This window comes from Triturus cristatus, chromosome 11 (assembly GCF_964204655.1).
Source record: "Triturus cristatus chromosome 11, aTriCri1.1, whole genome shotgun sequence".
Classification (NCBI taxonomy): domain Eukaryota; kingdom Metazoa; phylum Chordata; class Amphibia; order Caudata; family Salamandridae; genus Triturus; species Triturus cristatus.
The window spans coordinates 1,004,435,267-1,004,453,792 of NC_140594.1; the positions used below are offsets into that span (position 1 = coordinate 1,004,435,267).

General features: G+C 40.3%; 1 protein-coding gene across 1 annotated transcript in view; it reads right to left on the minus strand.

The window, feature by feature from the left end:
* LOC146785830 (uncharacterized) overlaps positions 1-18,526 on the minus strand; it is a 946,503-nt gene that overhangs the window by 320,183 nt on the left and 607,794 nt on the right. The window contains exon 15 of the mRNA XM_085635161.1: positions 390-518. Coding sequence (XP_085491287.1) covers positions 390-518 — 129 coding nt within the window. The remainder of the gene's footprint in view (positions 1-389; positions 519-18,526) is intronic.

Consider the following 18,526-nt stretch of genomic DNA (forward strand, 5'->3'; position numbering starts at 1 on the left):
TGAAATGAACAGCTGTATTGCTTGTACAAATCTTCTTTTATTGAGCCAAGCAGAAGCACCTTTAGGTCAAAAAAGGGGCACAGTCCACAGGAAATGTTATAATGGAGTTTTACTTAAAGAGTTTTTTTTAACATATCTCAAAACTATCATAGCCTGGAGGGTGTGCATGTAGAACGTGCACAGTGAGTAGGTCATTCATTTCCTTTTGTCATGGATATAGACAGAACAAATCTAGGAATTAACATAGGTTGTCCAATTGAAAAAACAGTCTTACTACTAATGCTCCATTACAGTATCCCTTGATCCCATTGTTATCCAAACTACTCTCCATATTTATTTTTTCCCTCCATGAAACGCAAGGAAAAGTACCAGAAAAAGGCACGTCTTACCATCCTGACAAAATTGTCCATTTATTCCTGGTGGACAGCGGCATTTCCCAGTCACAGGATCACAAGTTCCTCCATTTTGGCACTCGCAAATGCTCAAGCAGTCCTGTCCATACGCTCCAGTGGGACATGCTGCAAAAATGATGTAAAAGTTTTATCAAATTTTATGTTTTTATCCTCAAAACCATGTTTGGATTAGCACTAGGCCAGGAATTGGGATCAACAAAACCTAGCATAAGGTTACAACCATGTTATACCAGTACAAAGTTTTGCTTGAACCGGTTGCAAAAATATCACAGCTATAGAGAAGATTGAGAAGTGCATAGGGGGTGTCAGGTGTGTACGGGTCTGTGACTGAATGAAAAGGTAAAAGTAGAATTCTGATTCATTTCAGGTATTTCTACGTCAATAAAGGTCCACTGGTGGTCCCACCTTCTGAAAGAAATGTGTTTTCTTGTAAGATTGACTGTGATGCGTTACTCTGAGCCCTGTTTTGTCTTTCAACACATTTTCTAAACCACCTGTCATAGTCATCTCTTTCTACCAATGGTTTGGCAGAATCCAATACACTGAGCCCAGCTCAAAGTATTTTGCATGGACCTAAGGGACATTTAACTGAGCAAAAATGTAATAGGTGATTGCGAAGACCAATTCTGATTCACAGAATAAGTATAAGCGAATATGTCCCAGCACAAAGGGTGCTTAAAACTGTGAAATGCCCCTTAGAAGACTAGATTCTCTGCAGTTAGTACAGTGGTTGGGAGGGTGCATAGTTAGTCCCACCTCCCATAAACATTTTCTGTTACAATATATCTCTAGTTGAGACACCCTGAAGCAGGAAATGACAAAGAGGTTGAACCCTCCCACGAACATCAGCAGGTGCCAGGGAGGGGAAATGGGACAAATTGAGGGAATATGAAGGGTGCAGCAAGTGGGGTGAGGGTTCAAGGTGAAGGCATGCTGGACAATCTTAGGAAGCTGTGTATGTGAATGGGCCCACTGGGGGGGCCCACTTGAAATCTGTAAGAGAGGGCTTGCAGGCTCAAAGCGAGGTAAACTGTGCCCTTCTGCTGAGTGATGCGAATCCTCCTGTTACCCATAGAAGATCCTAGCAACAGTGGGTACTAATGCCTACTTCTGCTTTCCCTCATTTAAAAAATAAACATGGGCATTTACACACACAGCTTAAGCATTCAGCAAAATATGGGCTGAGTAGTAATTTTACCTTCGCACTTAAAAAGATTTCTGGAGAATTTTCTCTCAACGGCAAGCAAGGCACTTCGTCAGGCCGAATTCTCATTGGGTTCGTCAGCTTGGCTCAGCAGGAGCCCCTTGTTAACTCCTGGAAGTCTTGAGCTCCGTAGCTTTCAGAGGAACGAACCTGAAATCCAGGCCGGGTCGTGGTTGAAGGTAGCTAGCTTGACTCTCGACATCGGGTTGGTCCACTTATGGAGTTTTTTCCAAACGTTGCTCCAAACTTCTCAAAATTATGGGAACTTCTTCGAGAAGTGCCTCTTGAGGGTTCAAAGAGTCCAAAACAAAATTCAAAGGGTCTAGAAGCTTGGAATGGTCCTTGGAAGTTTTGGACTTCAATTCCCACTATGCACATGGCCAAATCCTTAAAAGTCCACTGATTGCACTCCAGGCTAGGGACTTCTTGAAGGAGATGGTGCAGAGAGGCTCTATTAACCTGTTGCTTTCAGAGAGTCCACTCCTTAATCATCCTCACTGAAGCAAGGCAAAGTCCTCAGAGCTGTAGTTCCAAGTGTGCAACAGGAGCTGCCCTTCAGATTGCAATCTTTTGAGGGTGCAGACCAGGGTTCCAGCAGGGCAGTCCTTCTTCTACTTGTAGTTTCAGACAGCAGATCTTAGTTGCTATGCAGCTTTCACATATTTATTCAATGATCTGGGGCGACAAGCAGGGGCCAACCCTGTCAAGATGCAGGGTGTCACCTAAAAGTATGACAGATTGCTCTAAAGTGTGGCATATTCTTGTTCATAAAGCACTGTACTTTAACATTCAAGATGGAGAATTCCTCTCCAGGAGAGTAAGACTAGTCTAAACCAGCCAACTGGTGTGGCTCAGTTCCATTAATACTCCACCTCCAGACCTTCTGCAAATTCAATGTATGTGCCTGCCATCCGGCTGGGGGTACAGAAAGAAGGGGTAGGCCTGGCTGGCATTCCTTACTATCCTGCTCTCTTTGAAGCCCAGTTTGAGTTACTCAGCCCCCATCCTAATCTATTATCTACAACTGCAGAGGTACCCCCATCAGATAACCTCTGCTCTATGCAGGCCACATTATCACCTCATCAAAGCAGTTTGACTAAGCCTGTTAAGGCTAACCAATCAGGAGAGGCTGCTAGAAGGCTAGATTTTGGCACACAGAAAAGAAGGTTCTATAACTTCTTTTCGGTACTAGTTATGATAAATTTAACAGTGGCAAGTTGTTGGATTTATTATTACCAATCTTTTAAGTCTTTGGATCACATTTTTAGCTCTTTAGCTCCTACCTAGAAATATTTATACTTGAATGACATATTCTAATGTTAGCCTATGGAGCTGATAATCTAAAATGGGGGGAACCGAAATTGGTAGTTATTCCCACATATAAAATCCTTATAGGATAGTAGCCTGCATCAGGAGGGCGGCGTGTTACTCAAATTCGGGACGGCACGGGACAGCAAGTATTTTCAGCAGTGTCCCAGAGCGTGGCCTGTGTGGGTGGGAGACCTCACACTTTGGCGTGGCGGCCCACCTTGGGTCGAAGTACAGTCATGCTCCGAGCCTCCTGGGTGCTGCACGCCTGCTGCTTGTGTGTTCTCCCCGGGGCGGACCTTTTCCCACAAGCGAGCGCCCGCATTGTTCAGGAAGCAGCTAGGAGAGCAATGACTAAAGCCAGTGGAATTGCTGCCCAACCCACGCTACCCCCCCACCCCCCAGACTCATCCGGGACCTCGTTTCCTACGGTGCAGCGGCCCTGCCCCTAGACCTGAGTGCGGCCATGGTTCTAGCCTCCTTTAGGCTACTGCACACCCATGGATGCTATATTCCTCTGAGATCAGCCTTTTCCCCCTCGCAGGAGGCCTTCATCGATCAGCAGCGGCTGGATGCACTGCATTTGAGTAGGTCCCTGGGCCTGCCAAGTGATCAAATGGATCAGAGCAATATCGGAGGTGGCGAAGGGGGGTGGACCATTAATTGTCCTCTCTGCCCTTCCGTTGGAGTTGTTTCACTGAGGTGACTGCACTGGGGCCCTGAGTTGTGCAGAGTGCCCAGAGACCTGCGTTGTGGTATCAGGGCGGGGCACTCCACACTGGATTCGCTGAAATTGGTGCTCCATGGCTGCGGGTAAAGCCCGGCTAATTACTACCACCACCCATGCTTGTCTGAATGCAGGGAGCAGGCGCTGGTGCGCTTTAGTTCTCCTTTGCCCTGGAGACCCCACACACCAAGCATTGGGGGCTCTGGAATGGCTTTAGGCACCCTATCATGGGGAGCATGAGCAGCACGAGACTTGAGCCCAATGCCCTGAGGTGGCAGCTGAGAACCTGGGAGCAGCTTTGATTCATTTGTGGTTACATTGGTGACTGCTGAAGCTGTACACCAGCCAGCCTATGTGGTGACCGGACATCCCAAATGGTTGGACTGTGTTGGCAGAGGGCTTCGTTTGACACACATGTGAACTGCGTCCCCTCCCAATATGAAGTGCTGCAGCTGTAGTCCAGAAGCCTAGAGTTGGGAGGTGAGACTTGAATTGAGAGGCCAGTGGGATGGCCCCCGGTTAACGGTGGGGAGTTTGCCGTGAATTGGAGGATAAGGAAGTGCGGTCCCCTCACGGACACTGAGGGAGAGTCCCTGGTGTGGTGTTCTGTGAACAGATTGGAAAAAGGCATACACAGATATTGTTGCACCTGCCGAGCCTCACAGCCCCCCTCTCCCAAATGGTGAACTGACCCACTTGGATGGTGTCTGCAGAGGCTGGTCCTGGTGAACCTACCCCATATACTGGGGTCTGGATAGCCTGACTGGTTGCATTTAAAGTCGTTCTGCACTGCACTGGGCGTTGTTACCACGTGCAGATTGCCTGAACCACTGCATGGCCCAGCTGCAGGCAGTATTTGAGTTGTAGAGCACTGATTGCCACAATGAGCAAAGATAGAGCACCAAGGAGTATGCAACAAATTAAAATCAACCAATTCACAGCCTCTGGGGGAGGCGAGGTCCGCAAATGGATGGTGGTGGAGGACTACGGGACCTGAAGGGCCCAACGCGGGCACAGATCCTTGCAGCCATCGAGGCATCGAGTACAACAGTACAGACAAAGATCGAAGCCATTGCACTGGATGTCACCTTGCTGTAGGTGGATGTCCGCAAGGTAGCTGAAAGGTCCGTCATAACAGAACAAAAAGTGTCCAAATTGCAAGAGGAAATGATGGCACTGAAGGCCACTGTGGCTGCCCCCTAGATGCCCAATCGCAGAAACTGGAGGTATGAGCTGAGGAGGCAGAGGGTTGATTTAAAAAAAAAAAAATTTTAATAGAGAGGTTGGAACTTTTCTTAATTCAATCGAAGCCACTCATCGTCCATAATATATCCTGTTTGATGCACCTGTACCGCTCCCACGACTCAATCTTAGGACACAAAGGTAATTTTTACCCTCCCGTTTCAAATAACTTCACATTTACAGTAAGTTTAAAAATGTTCTGTTGTACATTTAGCTTCTTTATTTATTTATATTCCTTAAGTCATGCAGCAGCCCCTTTCTCTCTCTGGTTTCAGTCGTGCAGCTTCCTTCACTCCCTGGGTTTAGTCACACAGCCACCTTCGCTCCCTGGTTTCAGTCACAGAGACCCCCTTCTCCCTCTGAGTGCAGTCACACAGCTCCTCTTCACTTCCTGGGTGCAGCCACACAACTCCCTTCGCTCTTCGGGTGCAGTCACACAGCCCCTTTCACCCCTGGGTGCAGGTTAAAAAAGCTGAAGCAAACAGCCTTGGTTTAACGCCAGTGTGTAGGAGATTCATCCCCACCATTTCAATCAGTTTGCAGAGCATCCATGTTTAATCGTGTATAAAAAATATGGGAGGGACCCCACTGCCCAAGAGACAGGGTACCACAAATATGTAAAAAAGAGAGTTTCTCTTGGGTGTATCGGACCACTTAGACTGCAACCAAATCAACTTCACTCCAACCAATTCCGACCAACTCTACTAGAGGTCTAAAAAACACACATTCATAGCCGCATATATCTCAAAGACAACAAACCAAATGAAGTAAAAATAAATATTGTGATTTATTAATAACAATTTGTTCACATATCAATGATTTTGCACTTGAATTCATACAAATAATCAGAAAAGTATATAAACAATGTCTAAAAAACATAAAAATTAGAGAGCAAAAATACAGTGTGAACTCTATTCATCCATCACAGAATTGTATAATTCCAGCATACAATCGTATACATATATATGTGTATCACAGGTCTATTTTTAATATGGTAGATCCAAATGTGAGACAATTTCTGGATATTAGACCAATTCTGGGTAATGTAGGCGTCGACGCGTTTCGGTGGTGAGTTCTAATTAATATCCACCTTCTTCAGGACAAAACAATATAAAAGCTCTCCAATATTTTTGAGCAATTTAAAAACCTATTGAGATAATGAAAAATAAAAAAGAACGTCGTTTAGGATCATAAAAGTGATTTATCTTAATTCTAACCACAATACTAATGATGGTTCCACTATTGTCAATCATCCACAGACATTGTCATATGCATTATCTAATTTTTTACAGAAGATGAAAAGAAAAATTATTTCCTGTGCATTTCGTACATTATGCGGAGACTGGGAATCATCTATCATACATTTATAGAGCAAAAAACCAAAATAGTTTTTGTCAGTGAGTGCATGCGGCTATCGATAACCAATTCATCCATTCATAAATCCATATCAATCTCAGTCATACAATCATCATACATACTATATTATAATTCAGTTACCTAGACCCAAAGGTCATAAAAGGTACTCAGGGGTTAATCAATAAGACTATAATATCCATTCTTCCCCGATATTTCTCATTGTATGTGCAGCAACAATAATGCATACATACCCCTATTACGGGTGCAATCCGATCTGAAGGACAGATATAGATATCATCTGTACCATAAAGAGATGTAATTCTCAGAGAGTCCCAATATGTTCAAATAATGGATCTAATGGGAAATATACAAATATATATAGAGAAAGACTTTTAAATATAGTCCTAATCTCTGTGCTATATGTCACAAAATATGATCGTTTGGGTTTGGCCGCTTACCTCGATAATTTTAAAGTTACTGCGGAAAATGGTGATTTTTTCACTAGAATCCGATAGGTGCGTGCCTCAAAAATACTGCATCAATATAGCACGTATTCCATTGTCAAACAAAGGCTCCTGATTGGGGCGTTAGTTCCATTTGTACACCTATAAAATAAGATATCATCAGGTCCACGGGTAAAATAATATAATTTATAGGTAACGGGTCTCCTACAGATCTCATTTGCATTAATTTTCGTGGACTGAATGTCCCGTTCTCTAAAGGCAATCGTAGCGGTTTTTTGCTGGTTTCTTAATTAAAGCATATCCAATGGAGAATAAAACGTTTTAAAGGATATGTATTATACAGTGTTTTTTCCTTTAAAAACCAATTACGAAAACGGCGACTATGTTTGCCTAAGTAAGGTAAGGAAGGAAAGAGTGTCCCTCCGTGCTGCTTGTCTTATTATTACCTTCGTGAGTGAGTGGTGTCAGCGCGTCGTGGCGGCGTCCTTCGGTTCTATTTAGATATCCTGCCGTCTTTACGTGTTGTTCTTCCCCTGGTCATTAACCGATTGGATTGCGTTTTTCAATGGTCACTTTTATACGTAGGTAAACGTGATAAGACCTTTTATGACCTTTGGGTCTAGGTAACTGAATTATAATATAGTATGTATGATGATTGTATGACTGAGATTGATATGGATTTATGAATGGATGAATTGGTTATCGATAGCCGCATGCACTCACTGACAAAAACTATTTTGGTTTTTTGCTCTATAAATGTATGATAGATGATTCCCAGTCTCCGCATAATGTACGAAATGCACAGGAAATAATTTTTCTTTTCATCTTCTGTAAAAAATTAGATAATGCATATGACAATGTCTGTGGATGATTGACAATAGTGGAACCATCATTAGTATTGTGGTTAGAATTAAGATAAATCACTTTTATGATCCTAAACGACGTTCTTTTTTATTTTTCATTATCTCAATAGGTTTTTAAATTGCTCAAAAATATTGGAGAGCTTTTATATTGTTTTGTCCTGAAGAAGGTGGATATTAATTAGAACTCACCACCGAAACGCGTCGACGCCTACATTACCCAGAATTGGTCTAATATCCAGAAATTGTCTCACATTTGGATCTACCATATTAAAAATAGACCTGTGATACACATATATATGTATACGATTGTATGCTGGAATTATACCATTCTGTGATGGATGAATAGAGTTCACACTGTATTTTTGCTCTCTAATTTTTATGTTTTTTAGACATTGTTTATATACTTTTCTGATTATTTGTATGAATTCAAGTGCAAAATCATTGATATGTGAACAAATTGTTATTAATAAATCACAATATTTATTTTTACTTCATTTGGTTTGTTGTCTTTGAGATATATGCGGCTATGAATGTGTGTTTTTTAGACCTCTAGTAGAGTTGGTCGGAATTGGTTGGAGTGAAGTTGATTTGGTTGCAGTCTAAGTGGTCCGATACACCCAAGAGAAACTCTCTTTTTTACATATTTGTGGTACCCTGTCTCTTGGGCAGTGGGGTCCCTCCCATATTTTTTATACACGATTGAGCACAACCAAGTGGTTGGGGAGACGTATTTTCCTCTTTTGAGGATTAATACATCAATTATTTACCCTTATCTGTGGGTTAATTCTTTCCTCTATATATCAATATGGACCAATTTAAAACATTCGGATTCAGTGAGGACCAATTTAATAAAATCATCAATGCGAAACAGAGTAACAAGGTGACTGTTTTTTCAAGTAACTCCGATAAATGGGGTAAACTGTACAATCTAAAGAAAAAATTAATACGAACTGAACTCCATGCAGAATTCCTAGTGGAATATGTGAAAGCTGGAGTAATACCGGTAGGCTTACAAATTAGAAACGAACCCGGTCTTTTCATTGAGCACAAAAAATTTCTAGAAACATGGTCACATATTGCCAATAGATGTAGCAGGGATTGGCTCCTTCTAATTATTGAAACAGCACAGGAGGTAATCATCCTAGAAAAACAAGAAATAGAACAGCTACTAACAGAACTCCAGAATAATTCGGCATTAGATGAAGCTAAGAAAAAACTAGAAGAATTAGACACAGAAATTAGCGGATTTAATGACTACCTAACTAATAAAAAGACCAAAAAATTAAGAAGGGACATTGAGAAATACAATGTCGAGGTCAATTATCCCTATTTACAAAAGGACTATTACCAACAGAGAAACGAGGGAATATGGGAAAAACCATACCAACAGAAACAAGTTTACCAAAGGGGTGGTAGAAATCGGGTTACATTCTCAGAATCATCTGGCTCCGGTTCTGATGATGAAATTGGCAGAAATAATCAAGCTGCAAATCACCTAAGAACCGAATACGGTGGAAATGCACAAATGACCAACAATGTCCCCATTTTAGGCTTCACTGCCCCACCGTCCTCGTCCTCTTTTTTAGAACAGCGCTCGAGGAGAGGACAAAGAACCAATCGGGGATACGGGAGAGGACAATATGTGAGGCATCAACCTCAAGAGGAATTCCTGGAGACAAGGAATCGCAAATACTGGAGATAAGTAACGAAAATTTTCCAATTGTCAATTTGTCCAAACGCATCATGACTAACATGGAACTGGAGATCTTGGCTAAGGGTTTCAGTTTTGCCCCCTCAACCCAAGTGAATAAATTTAATTTAGAAAAAGACCTTAAGTCTTTCTTCCGCAAAATCAGACTAACTAGGTTCTTTGAGGATAGAGAGTATAGGGAAGATATTAACATCTCAGGCCTCAAACCAAAATCCACCTTCACTCCACACATCAACCAAGTGGACAAAAAAGTAGAGATCTTTGAACAAGTAGTAGAAATGAAAATACAAGAAATGTGCAGATCCCAGCCTCCTACCACACATAATATAAGTAGTGAACAGAGAAATGCTATTTTAAACCTGAAAAATGATTTAAGTATCACAATTAAACCCGCCGATAAGGGCGGTGGGGTTGTCATTTTTGATACCTCTGACTATGAAGGTAGAGTAATGAACCTCCTTAATGTTCAAGATCACTATAGTAGAGTCCCAATGAATAAATGGAATGAACTAAAAGGTATGGTGAGCACACTCCTTACTAGAGCCAAAGAAAATAAATGGATTTCCGATAAGGAATATTGCTTTATGCATAATGATAAACCGGTTATTCCAGCAATATATGGATAACAAAAATCCATAAGGATGTTCAGAACCCACCACTCAGACCAATTGTGAGTTGCATTAACTCACTTTTGGAACCACTGAGTAAATATGTGGACAGCTTTTTAAGACCACTAGTCCCAAAACAGAAATCCTACATTAAAGACTCTGCCCATATGATTACCACCATTGAAGGTTTCAAATTTAACAACCAAACACAAATTTTGGTCACCCTAGATATTGAGGCCCTCTACACAAACATACCCCAGGATGCTACCCTTAGTGTCATCAGTAGCATCCTGGGCCCAGTTGAATGTAGAGGGGCCCAAGCCGATTTCATTTTGGCCTGTACTGAATTAGTACTTAAACATAATCTGTTTTTGTTTAAGGACGATCTCTACCTCCAAACTAAGGGTACAAGCATGGGGGCTACTTGTGCCCCAAGTTTGGCTTGCCTATATGTGGGAAAATTCGAGGAGACTCACATTTTCAATGAATCTGCTCCATTTTTCGAGAACATCGTTAAGTGGAGCAGATTTATTGACGACATCTTTTTTATCTGGGAGGGACCCACAGATACCTTGGAAGAATTCCTCATGTGGCTAAACCTGGGTGACCCCAATCTGAGATTTACCTCGGAATATAGTAACACGAGTGTGACCTTCCTGGATTTGCGAATTAAAGAAATGAAAGGAACATTGGCAGTCGAATTATTCACTAAACCCACAGATAAGAACACACTATTGCACTATTCAAGCTTTCACCCGAAGGCCCAGAAAGACAACATCCCCTTTGGACAGTTCCTCCGTCTTCGGAGGAACTGTTCATCCCTAGATGATTTTTATAAACATTCGGAGGTCCTTAGCAAAAAATTAAAAAACAGAGGGTACCCCAAAAAATTGATTACACATTCCCGTAAACGAGCACGATTTTATGACCGTGACAGTATGTTAGAAGGAAAGAATAATAGAAATAACCCAATAACTCAGGATACAAAAAAATTGGTGTTTGTGAGCCAATACTCCAGTTCGAGTAATAGGATAAAAAATATCATTAACTCGAGTTGGAGTATTTTAAATGATCAAACAGCGAGTAAACTTGATAGACCCTTGTTTGCCTTCAGACGTAATAACAATTTGAGGAGGGAGTTAGTCCACACATATAGAGAAACCTCCTCAATTCAACAACGCACCCTTACAGGTACTTTAGCAACTGGTAACTACAAATGCAATAGTTGCAGTATGTGTGGTCAATGCCTACAGGGTAAGGAAGTGGTCTACAACAAACATACTCTCACCTCCAAGTCCCTGAATAACTGCAGGAGCAAGAACTTGGTTTACCTGCTCTTGTGTCCGTGCAATTTGGGATATGTCGGTGAGACGTCCCGTGAACTACGCATTAGATTAGGAGAACATAAGTCCGCCATAAAAAACAAGAAAGAAACGGCCCCCTTGGTGAACCACTTTGTGAACGAGGGACATACTGAAATGGATTTCAAGTGGTTCATCATAGAAAAAATAGTGGGTAATAAAAGATCGGGGGACTTAACCCTGAAAAGAAAAAAAGGGGAACAATGGTATATCTCAATCCTAGACACTATTAGAACAGGGCTTAACACAAAGGAAGATTGGATGAGACTTATAGACTAATGGATCTGTTCAGATTACAACTACTGCTCTGAATCTAAAAAAGCTTTTTTCTGGTACATATAACTATACTCAGAGGTCGATCCGAAGGGTTTCATCGATGTACCGGCCATCGATGGACTCATGAGGCCCCCCTCTTTCTAGTATATCTACCGCATAAATAGCGCACTTATAGACAAGTGCCACTATGTGAAGAACGATTAAAAAAAACAGACTGTATTCATGGAGCAAGATGAGCAGTAGAACTGTTATTATTTCCGCTACAAATACATAATATACATTTAGTGTATTTAGATACCGATACCATTATCTAAATTTTAGGCTGAGTATAATAATTTTGTCAGTTATTTAACATTGAGAATGGGTGGACACCATCCTCGCGGTTATGAATTCTGCGGCAGTAATCACCCTTAAACGTTATATAAATAAGAAATCAAACGTTTTTTAGACATCCAAATTACTATTTGAATAATGAGTAGAATACCATAATTTAATGGTGTCAACAGGCGGATTGCCCGCTTACATTATATTTCTTGTCTTAAAATACTTAAATAAAATAAAAAAATTCTTTTTTCAATGTCAACAATAGGGGGATTTTTTCCTCATATAAATATACTCTTTGGTTATTGTCTTATTTAGATTACGAGTGATCACAAAACTTTATGATTCGCCTCCCGTTTAACATTAGGTGGACCCCACCAACAAGGCAACATACCTTGCGGTAGCCGCTTTAAGATTGGTGGGCCCCTTTTAATTTTAAAATAAACAACGTCGACGCTTTAGAGAAGGCGGGTCGAGCAAAATAGAAGATGGGAAGTCGCGCTCTCTTTACGTAGCCTCACAGGTGTAAACGATCTTATCACGTTTACCTACGTATAAAAGTGACCATTGAAAAACGCAATCCAATCGGTTAATGACCAGGGGAAGAACAACACGTGAAGACGGCAGGATATCTAAATAGAACCGAAGGACGCCGCCACGACGCGCTGACACCACTCACTCACGAAGGTAATAATAAGACAAGCAGCACGGAGGGACACTCTTTCCTTCCTTACCTTACTTAGGCAAACATAGTCGCCGTTTTCGTAATTGGTTTTTAAAGGAAAAAACACTGTATAATACATATCCTTTAAAACGTTTTATTCTCCATTGGATATGCTTTAATTAAGAAACCAGCAAAAAACCGCTACGATTGCCTTTAGAGAACGGGACATTCAGTCCACGAAAATTAATGCAAATGAGATCTGTAGGAGACCCGTTACCTATAAATTATATTATTTTACCCGTGGACCTGATGATATCTTATTTTATAGGTGTACAAATGGAACTAACGCCCCAATCAGGAGCCTTTGTTTGACAATGGAATACGTGCTATATTGATGCAGTATTTTTGAGGCACGCACCTATCGGATTCTAGTGAAAAAATCACCATTTTCCGCAGTAACTTTAAAATTATCGAGGTAAGCGGCCAAACCCAAACGATCATATTTTGTGACATATAGCACAGAGATTAGGACTATATTTAAAAGTCTTTCTCTATATATATTTGTATATTTCCCATTAGATCCATTATTTGAACATATTGGGACTCTCTGAGAATTACATCTCTTTATGGTACAGATGATATCTATATCTGTCCTTCAGATCGGATTGCACCCGTAATAGGGGTATGTATGCATTATTGTTGCTGCACATACAATGAGAAATATCGGGGAAGAATGGATATTATAGTCTTATTGATTAACCCCTGAGTACCTTTTATGACCTTTGGGTCTAGGTAACTGAATTATAATATAGTATGTATGATGATTGTATGACTGAGATTGATATGGATTTATGAATGGATGAATTGGTTATCGATAGCCGCATGCACTCACTGACAAAAACTATTTTGGTTTTTTGCTCTATAAATGTATGATAGATGATTCCCAGTCTCCGCATAATGTACGAAATGCACAGGAAATAATTTTTCTTTTCATCTTCTGTAAAAAATTAGATAATGCATATGACAATGTCTGTGGATGATTGACAATAGTGGAACCATCATTAGTATTGTGGTTAGAATTAAGATAAATCACTTTTATGATCCTAAACGACGTTCTTTTTTATTTTTCATTATCTCAATAGGTTTTTAAATTGCTCAAAAATATTGGAGAGCTTTTATATTGTTTTGTCCTGAAGAAGGTGGATATTAATTAGAACTCACCACCGAAACGCGTCGACGCCTACATTACCCAGAATTGGTCTAATATCCAGAAATTGTCTCACATTTGGATCTACCATATTAAAAATAGACCTGTGATACACATATATATGTATACGATTGTATGCTGGAATTATACCATTCTGTGATGGATGAATAGAGTTCACACTGTATTTTTGCTCTCTAATTTTTATGTTTTTTAGACATTGTTTATATACTTTTCTGATTATTTGTATGAATTCAAGTGCAAAATCATTGATATGTGAACAAATTGTTATTAATAAATCACAATATTTATTTTTACTTCATTTGGTTTGTTGTCTTTGAGATATATGCGGCTATGAATGTGTGTTTTTTAGACCTCTAGTAGAGTTGGTCGGAATTGGTTGGAGTGAAGTTGATTTGGTTGCAGTCTAAGTGGTCCGATACACCCAAGAGAAACTCTCTTTTTTACATCCATGTTTAATGCCAGAAGAGAGCTAGGGATGAGAAGTAATACAATGTTTGATGCTTGACCTCATCCCGGTGGTTTGCTACTCTAATCCCTGAAATGCAATTTTTTTTTCTCATAGACAAAGACGCATCTGAATGTTAAACTAAGTGTGCCAGCGGTGTGGTGTGCTTCTGCTGTTCAGAAGCGATACACTTTTGCGTACTCTGAGGAAACATGCTGACAGGTTGACAGTAGGGATGTGACCTGATCCTCCTGGCTTTGACCTTTCCCCGTGCTCACGGGCTGGGACCCTCATTTTTGGGTCGAGCATTCGAGACCTCTTGTATATACTTTAGTATATATTTATATGTGTATGTACTTTGTGGGCTCTGGAGATCAGCCCTAGGAACTTTTTTTTCTGTTCAACTGCCTCTATTTAACTGTCTTGATAGAAAACGGCCAGTAGAGGTCAGTAACATACCAGAATTGCTTTCTGCTTGTTCAACTGCCTTTATTTAACTGTCTTGATAGAAAATGACCAGTAACGGCCAGTAAAATACCAGAATTGCTTTCTGCTGAGGGACTTTCTTTTTTAAATTTTTCTGGCAACTGCCTCTATTTAACTTTCTTGATAGAAAACGACCAGCAGAGGTCAGTAAAATACCAGAATCACTTTTTTTTTTTTTTAGTTTAGAAAGCTTTATTGAGTATAATAAACCAAGTAAAACATCAGTACAAAATAACATCATTAGGCAATGGGACAAGACGATAAAAACAATTGAATTCTAACAAGGTGTAAGAAATGCCTAAGAAAACCAGGGGATATACTAAGGGAAAAAGCTTTTTTTTTTTGGAAAAGTATTATGTTTAAGGGGCAAGGGAAGGTAAAAAACAGGAAAGCAAGGGAGAAAGGGGAAAGGAAAGGAGGGGAAGAAATATTCAATACATTGGGTAAGAAAAAATCTTCTAAATAACCAAGGAAGTAGATCTATATAAATGAGAAAGTATAAAAAGTTTAAATAGCGACTGAATTAAAAGAGGATACAAATACAAGATAATCAAGGGGTAACTTGAGACAAAAAATGAGTTAAAGGCAACCATAACAAATCTTTTTTGATCAAAAGAGGTACAGTGGTAGCAAAGGCACGATCAAGTCTATGATGATGACACAATAAATTCCACCAGGCATTGTATGAGATCTTGGAGGTGTCTTTCCAATTCGTAGTAATTATCTGTAAAGAAATGGCTATATACAAATCTATAAATTTGCGTGCATTACAATGAACATTCCATATAGGTGAGGCACCACCTAAAAAAATATGGACAATCTCAAAGGAATACGCGACCAGAGAGATTTAACTAACGGGCAGTGAAAGAACATGTGAAATAAATCACTATTTGTATGAGGGCAAGACCAACATTTTTTGGAATCAGACAGTTTGAAATTATGTAAGTCTGAAGGAGTGAAAAAAAGTCTGTTATAAAAAAAGAACAAGGTCTGTGTAGTGCTAGCAGAACGGGAAACAGTGTGTATCTTAGACCATAAAGAATTCCAAACCTGAAGGGGAAACTCTTGATCGAGGTCTTTTTCCCAAGAAAGTTCAAGTTTGGATTTGGGTCTTTCAGCAAGGGGGCTGGCAAGAAGTTTATAAATCGCAGCAGCCTTAAGAGGAATAGAGAAATCTTGTAAGGACAGAGAAGGGGTTGTAACGGAAGGCAAGGGGGAGGTGACTTGAGAGAGAATGAGATTGAAGGAGTTTTGGAGTAGGATATACTGAGAAGAGTGTGCGTTGGAAAGATGAAAAGAAACACGAATATCCGCGAAGTCTTGTAAGGTGTTATTTACAAGGAGATGATTAAAGGTGATATTACCTTTATCAATCCATTCCTTCCAAAAAAGTGCTCTGTTATTAATCTTTAAAGATTTGTTATACCAAATTGGAGTCGAGGAAAGAAACTCTGACTGCGAAAGAAAGGAGCGAAACAACGAGAGAGCAAGTGCTCTAGAATGACGAAAGATAGGGGTAAGAAAACGCTGCGGAGGCTGAGATAAGCGAGTGGCAGTATTGAAGGAGAAAGGTGAGATTTGCACAAGTTCTACAGAGCTCCAGGCTGTAAGCGGAGGATCAGATGAGTCAGATAAAAAGGGCCAAATCTGTTTTAAAGTAAAGGCAGAGTGAAAGCGAGTGAGATTGGGAAAATTGACTCCGCCTGATTCTTTGTGTTGTTGAAGACGGGAAATAGAGATCCTGGCCTTGCGGTTGTTCCATAGGAATGAGGTAAAGATACGATTTATTGTTTTAAAAAAATAGAGTGGTAGGGAAACTGGAAGCATAGAAAGGTAAAAATTTACAATAGGAAGAAGCATCATCTTAATAGTGGCTATCCTCCCCCACCATGACAAGAAAAGCAGAGACCAGGTAGCAATAAGGGAGGAAAGCCTTTTAACAATATCCTTCTGATTAAGCTTAATGGTATCTCTAATATTGTTAGTGTAGAGAATACCAAGGCATTTAATACTACCAGAATTCTACTCAAAGCCAGAGCCTTGAAACATATAAGGAAGGCAAAATGTGTTAAGAGGTAGGACCTCAGACTTGTCTACATTAAGTTTATAACCAGAAACTAGAGAATATTCATGCAACAGTGAAAAGAGTGAAGGTAAAGATGTGGACGGATTAGAAATATAAAGTCAAATATCATCAGCATAGGCTGTGAACTTAATATGAATGTTCTGAAATGTGAAGCCGGTGTATGATGGTGAGCGACAAATTTTTTCTAAAAAGGGTTCTAATGCAAAAATGAAAAGAAGAGGGGAGAGAGGACAACCCTGTCTGGTGCCTCTATGCATAGAGAAGTAATGAGACTGAGAACCATTAACCCAGATAGAAGTAGAGGGGGCAGAATATAATAATTGAATGTAACGAATAATAGTAGGGCTAAAGCCATGCCACCGCAATGCGCCAAACATGAAATCCCAGCATACTCTGTCAAATGCTTTCTCAGCGTCCAATGTAATAGCAGCAACTGGGGAGTCCATCCTTGAGGCAAGGTGAATGATATTGAGAAAGGTTCTCGAGTTGTCATTAATGGATCTGCCCTTGACAAAGCCAGATTGATAAATATTGATAAGATTAGGAATGATTAAGTTAATACGAGAGGCAAGAATTTTAGCATAAATTTTACAGTCAGTGTTAATTAAACAAATAGGCCTATAGTTTTTACAAAGGGAGGGATCCTTGTCTTTTTTAGGGATTAGACATAACATTGCCTGAGTAAAGGAGCCCCTGGACTCTCCTTGAGCAAGAAAATAGGCAAACAAGGAAAGTAGATGCGGCAAAAGGATATCCTTAAAATACAAATAAAAACGGACCGTAAACCCATCCGGGCCAGGTGTTTTATCTTTAGGGAGAAGAGTAATAGCGTTGAGCACTTCTTTTTCCGAGAGGGGGACATCGAGGGAAGAAAGATCAGGAAAACTATAGGAGGGCTTGGGAAGAGACTGAAAAAAAGCATCAATTTGATCCTGAGAGGGGACGGATACTGGAGTATAAAGCGAAGAGTAGTATTGGACAAAACAATCAAGGATTGTGAATCAACAATGGTAACTATTTTGGATTTTTGCTTTTTGATTTTAAGATAATTAGCGAGAGATTTGCCAGCTTTATTACGACCCCCGTACATCTTGGCATGGAAATTAAGAAGGTTATTACATGCAGAATCCCAGGAGTGTTTGTTGTATTGCATCTTAGCTTTAATGAGAGAAGAAAGTACATCCGAGGAATTTGTGGTGAAATAAAGATGCTCCAGGTCTCTGATTTGTTTAAGAATTTGAGCAGACGTAGCAGAATCACTTTTGAATTCTCTAGATTCCAGTCGATAGAAATTGTCTTCCATAAGCAACCGTAGACAATCATATTTTTTTGAAATCTTGTATTTTCAGTGATATGACCACTGAAGGCCCTGATTTTATCTTAAAAACAGAGCTTTGGACCATACCATTTGCCGCTGAAAGGCAATATTTCTCTCCATGTGTTCCCATACCTGGTGTGTCACGCAGTTTGGTGCTCACGTTCCCTCCATTTTAAAGAACAGCAAATGTTTCAGCACCCAGGCTAATGTGCTGCCTAGCTTAATACATATAAGGTCCCAAAGGCTAGACCAATTGCATTACAAATGCTTGTTTACCTTCTTTCCTGTTTGTACCACTCGTGCCTGCCAGCTAGAGAGCAAGAGCTGGTCAGCCTCTGCCACTGCGAGAGATTACGGGTCACTGAGGCCCCGGCGACATGTGGTGGGGGCAGATGTGTGCTTGTGTAGTTGTCCCTATAAATGATCCGTGCGCAGTGCATCATTT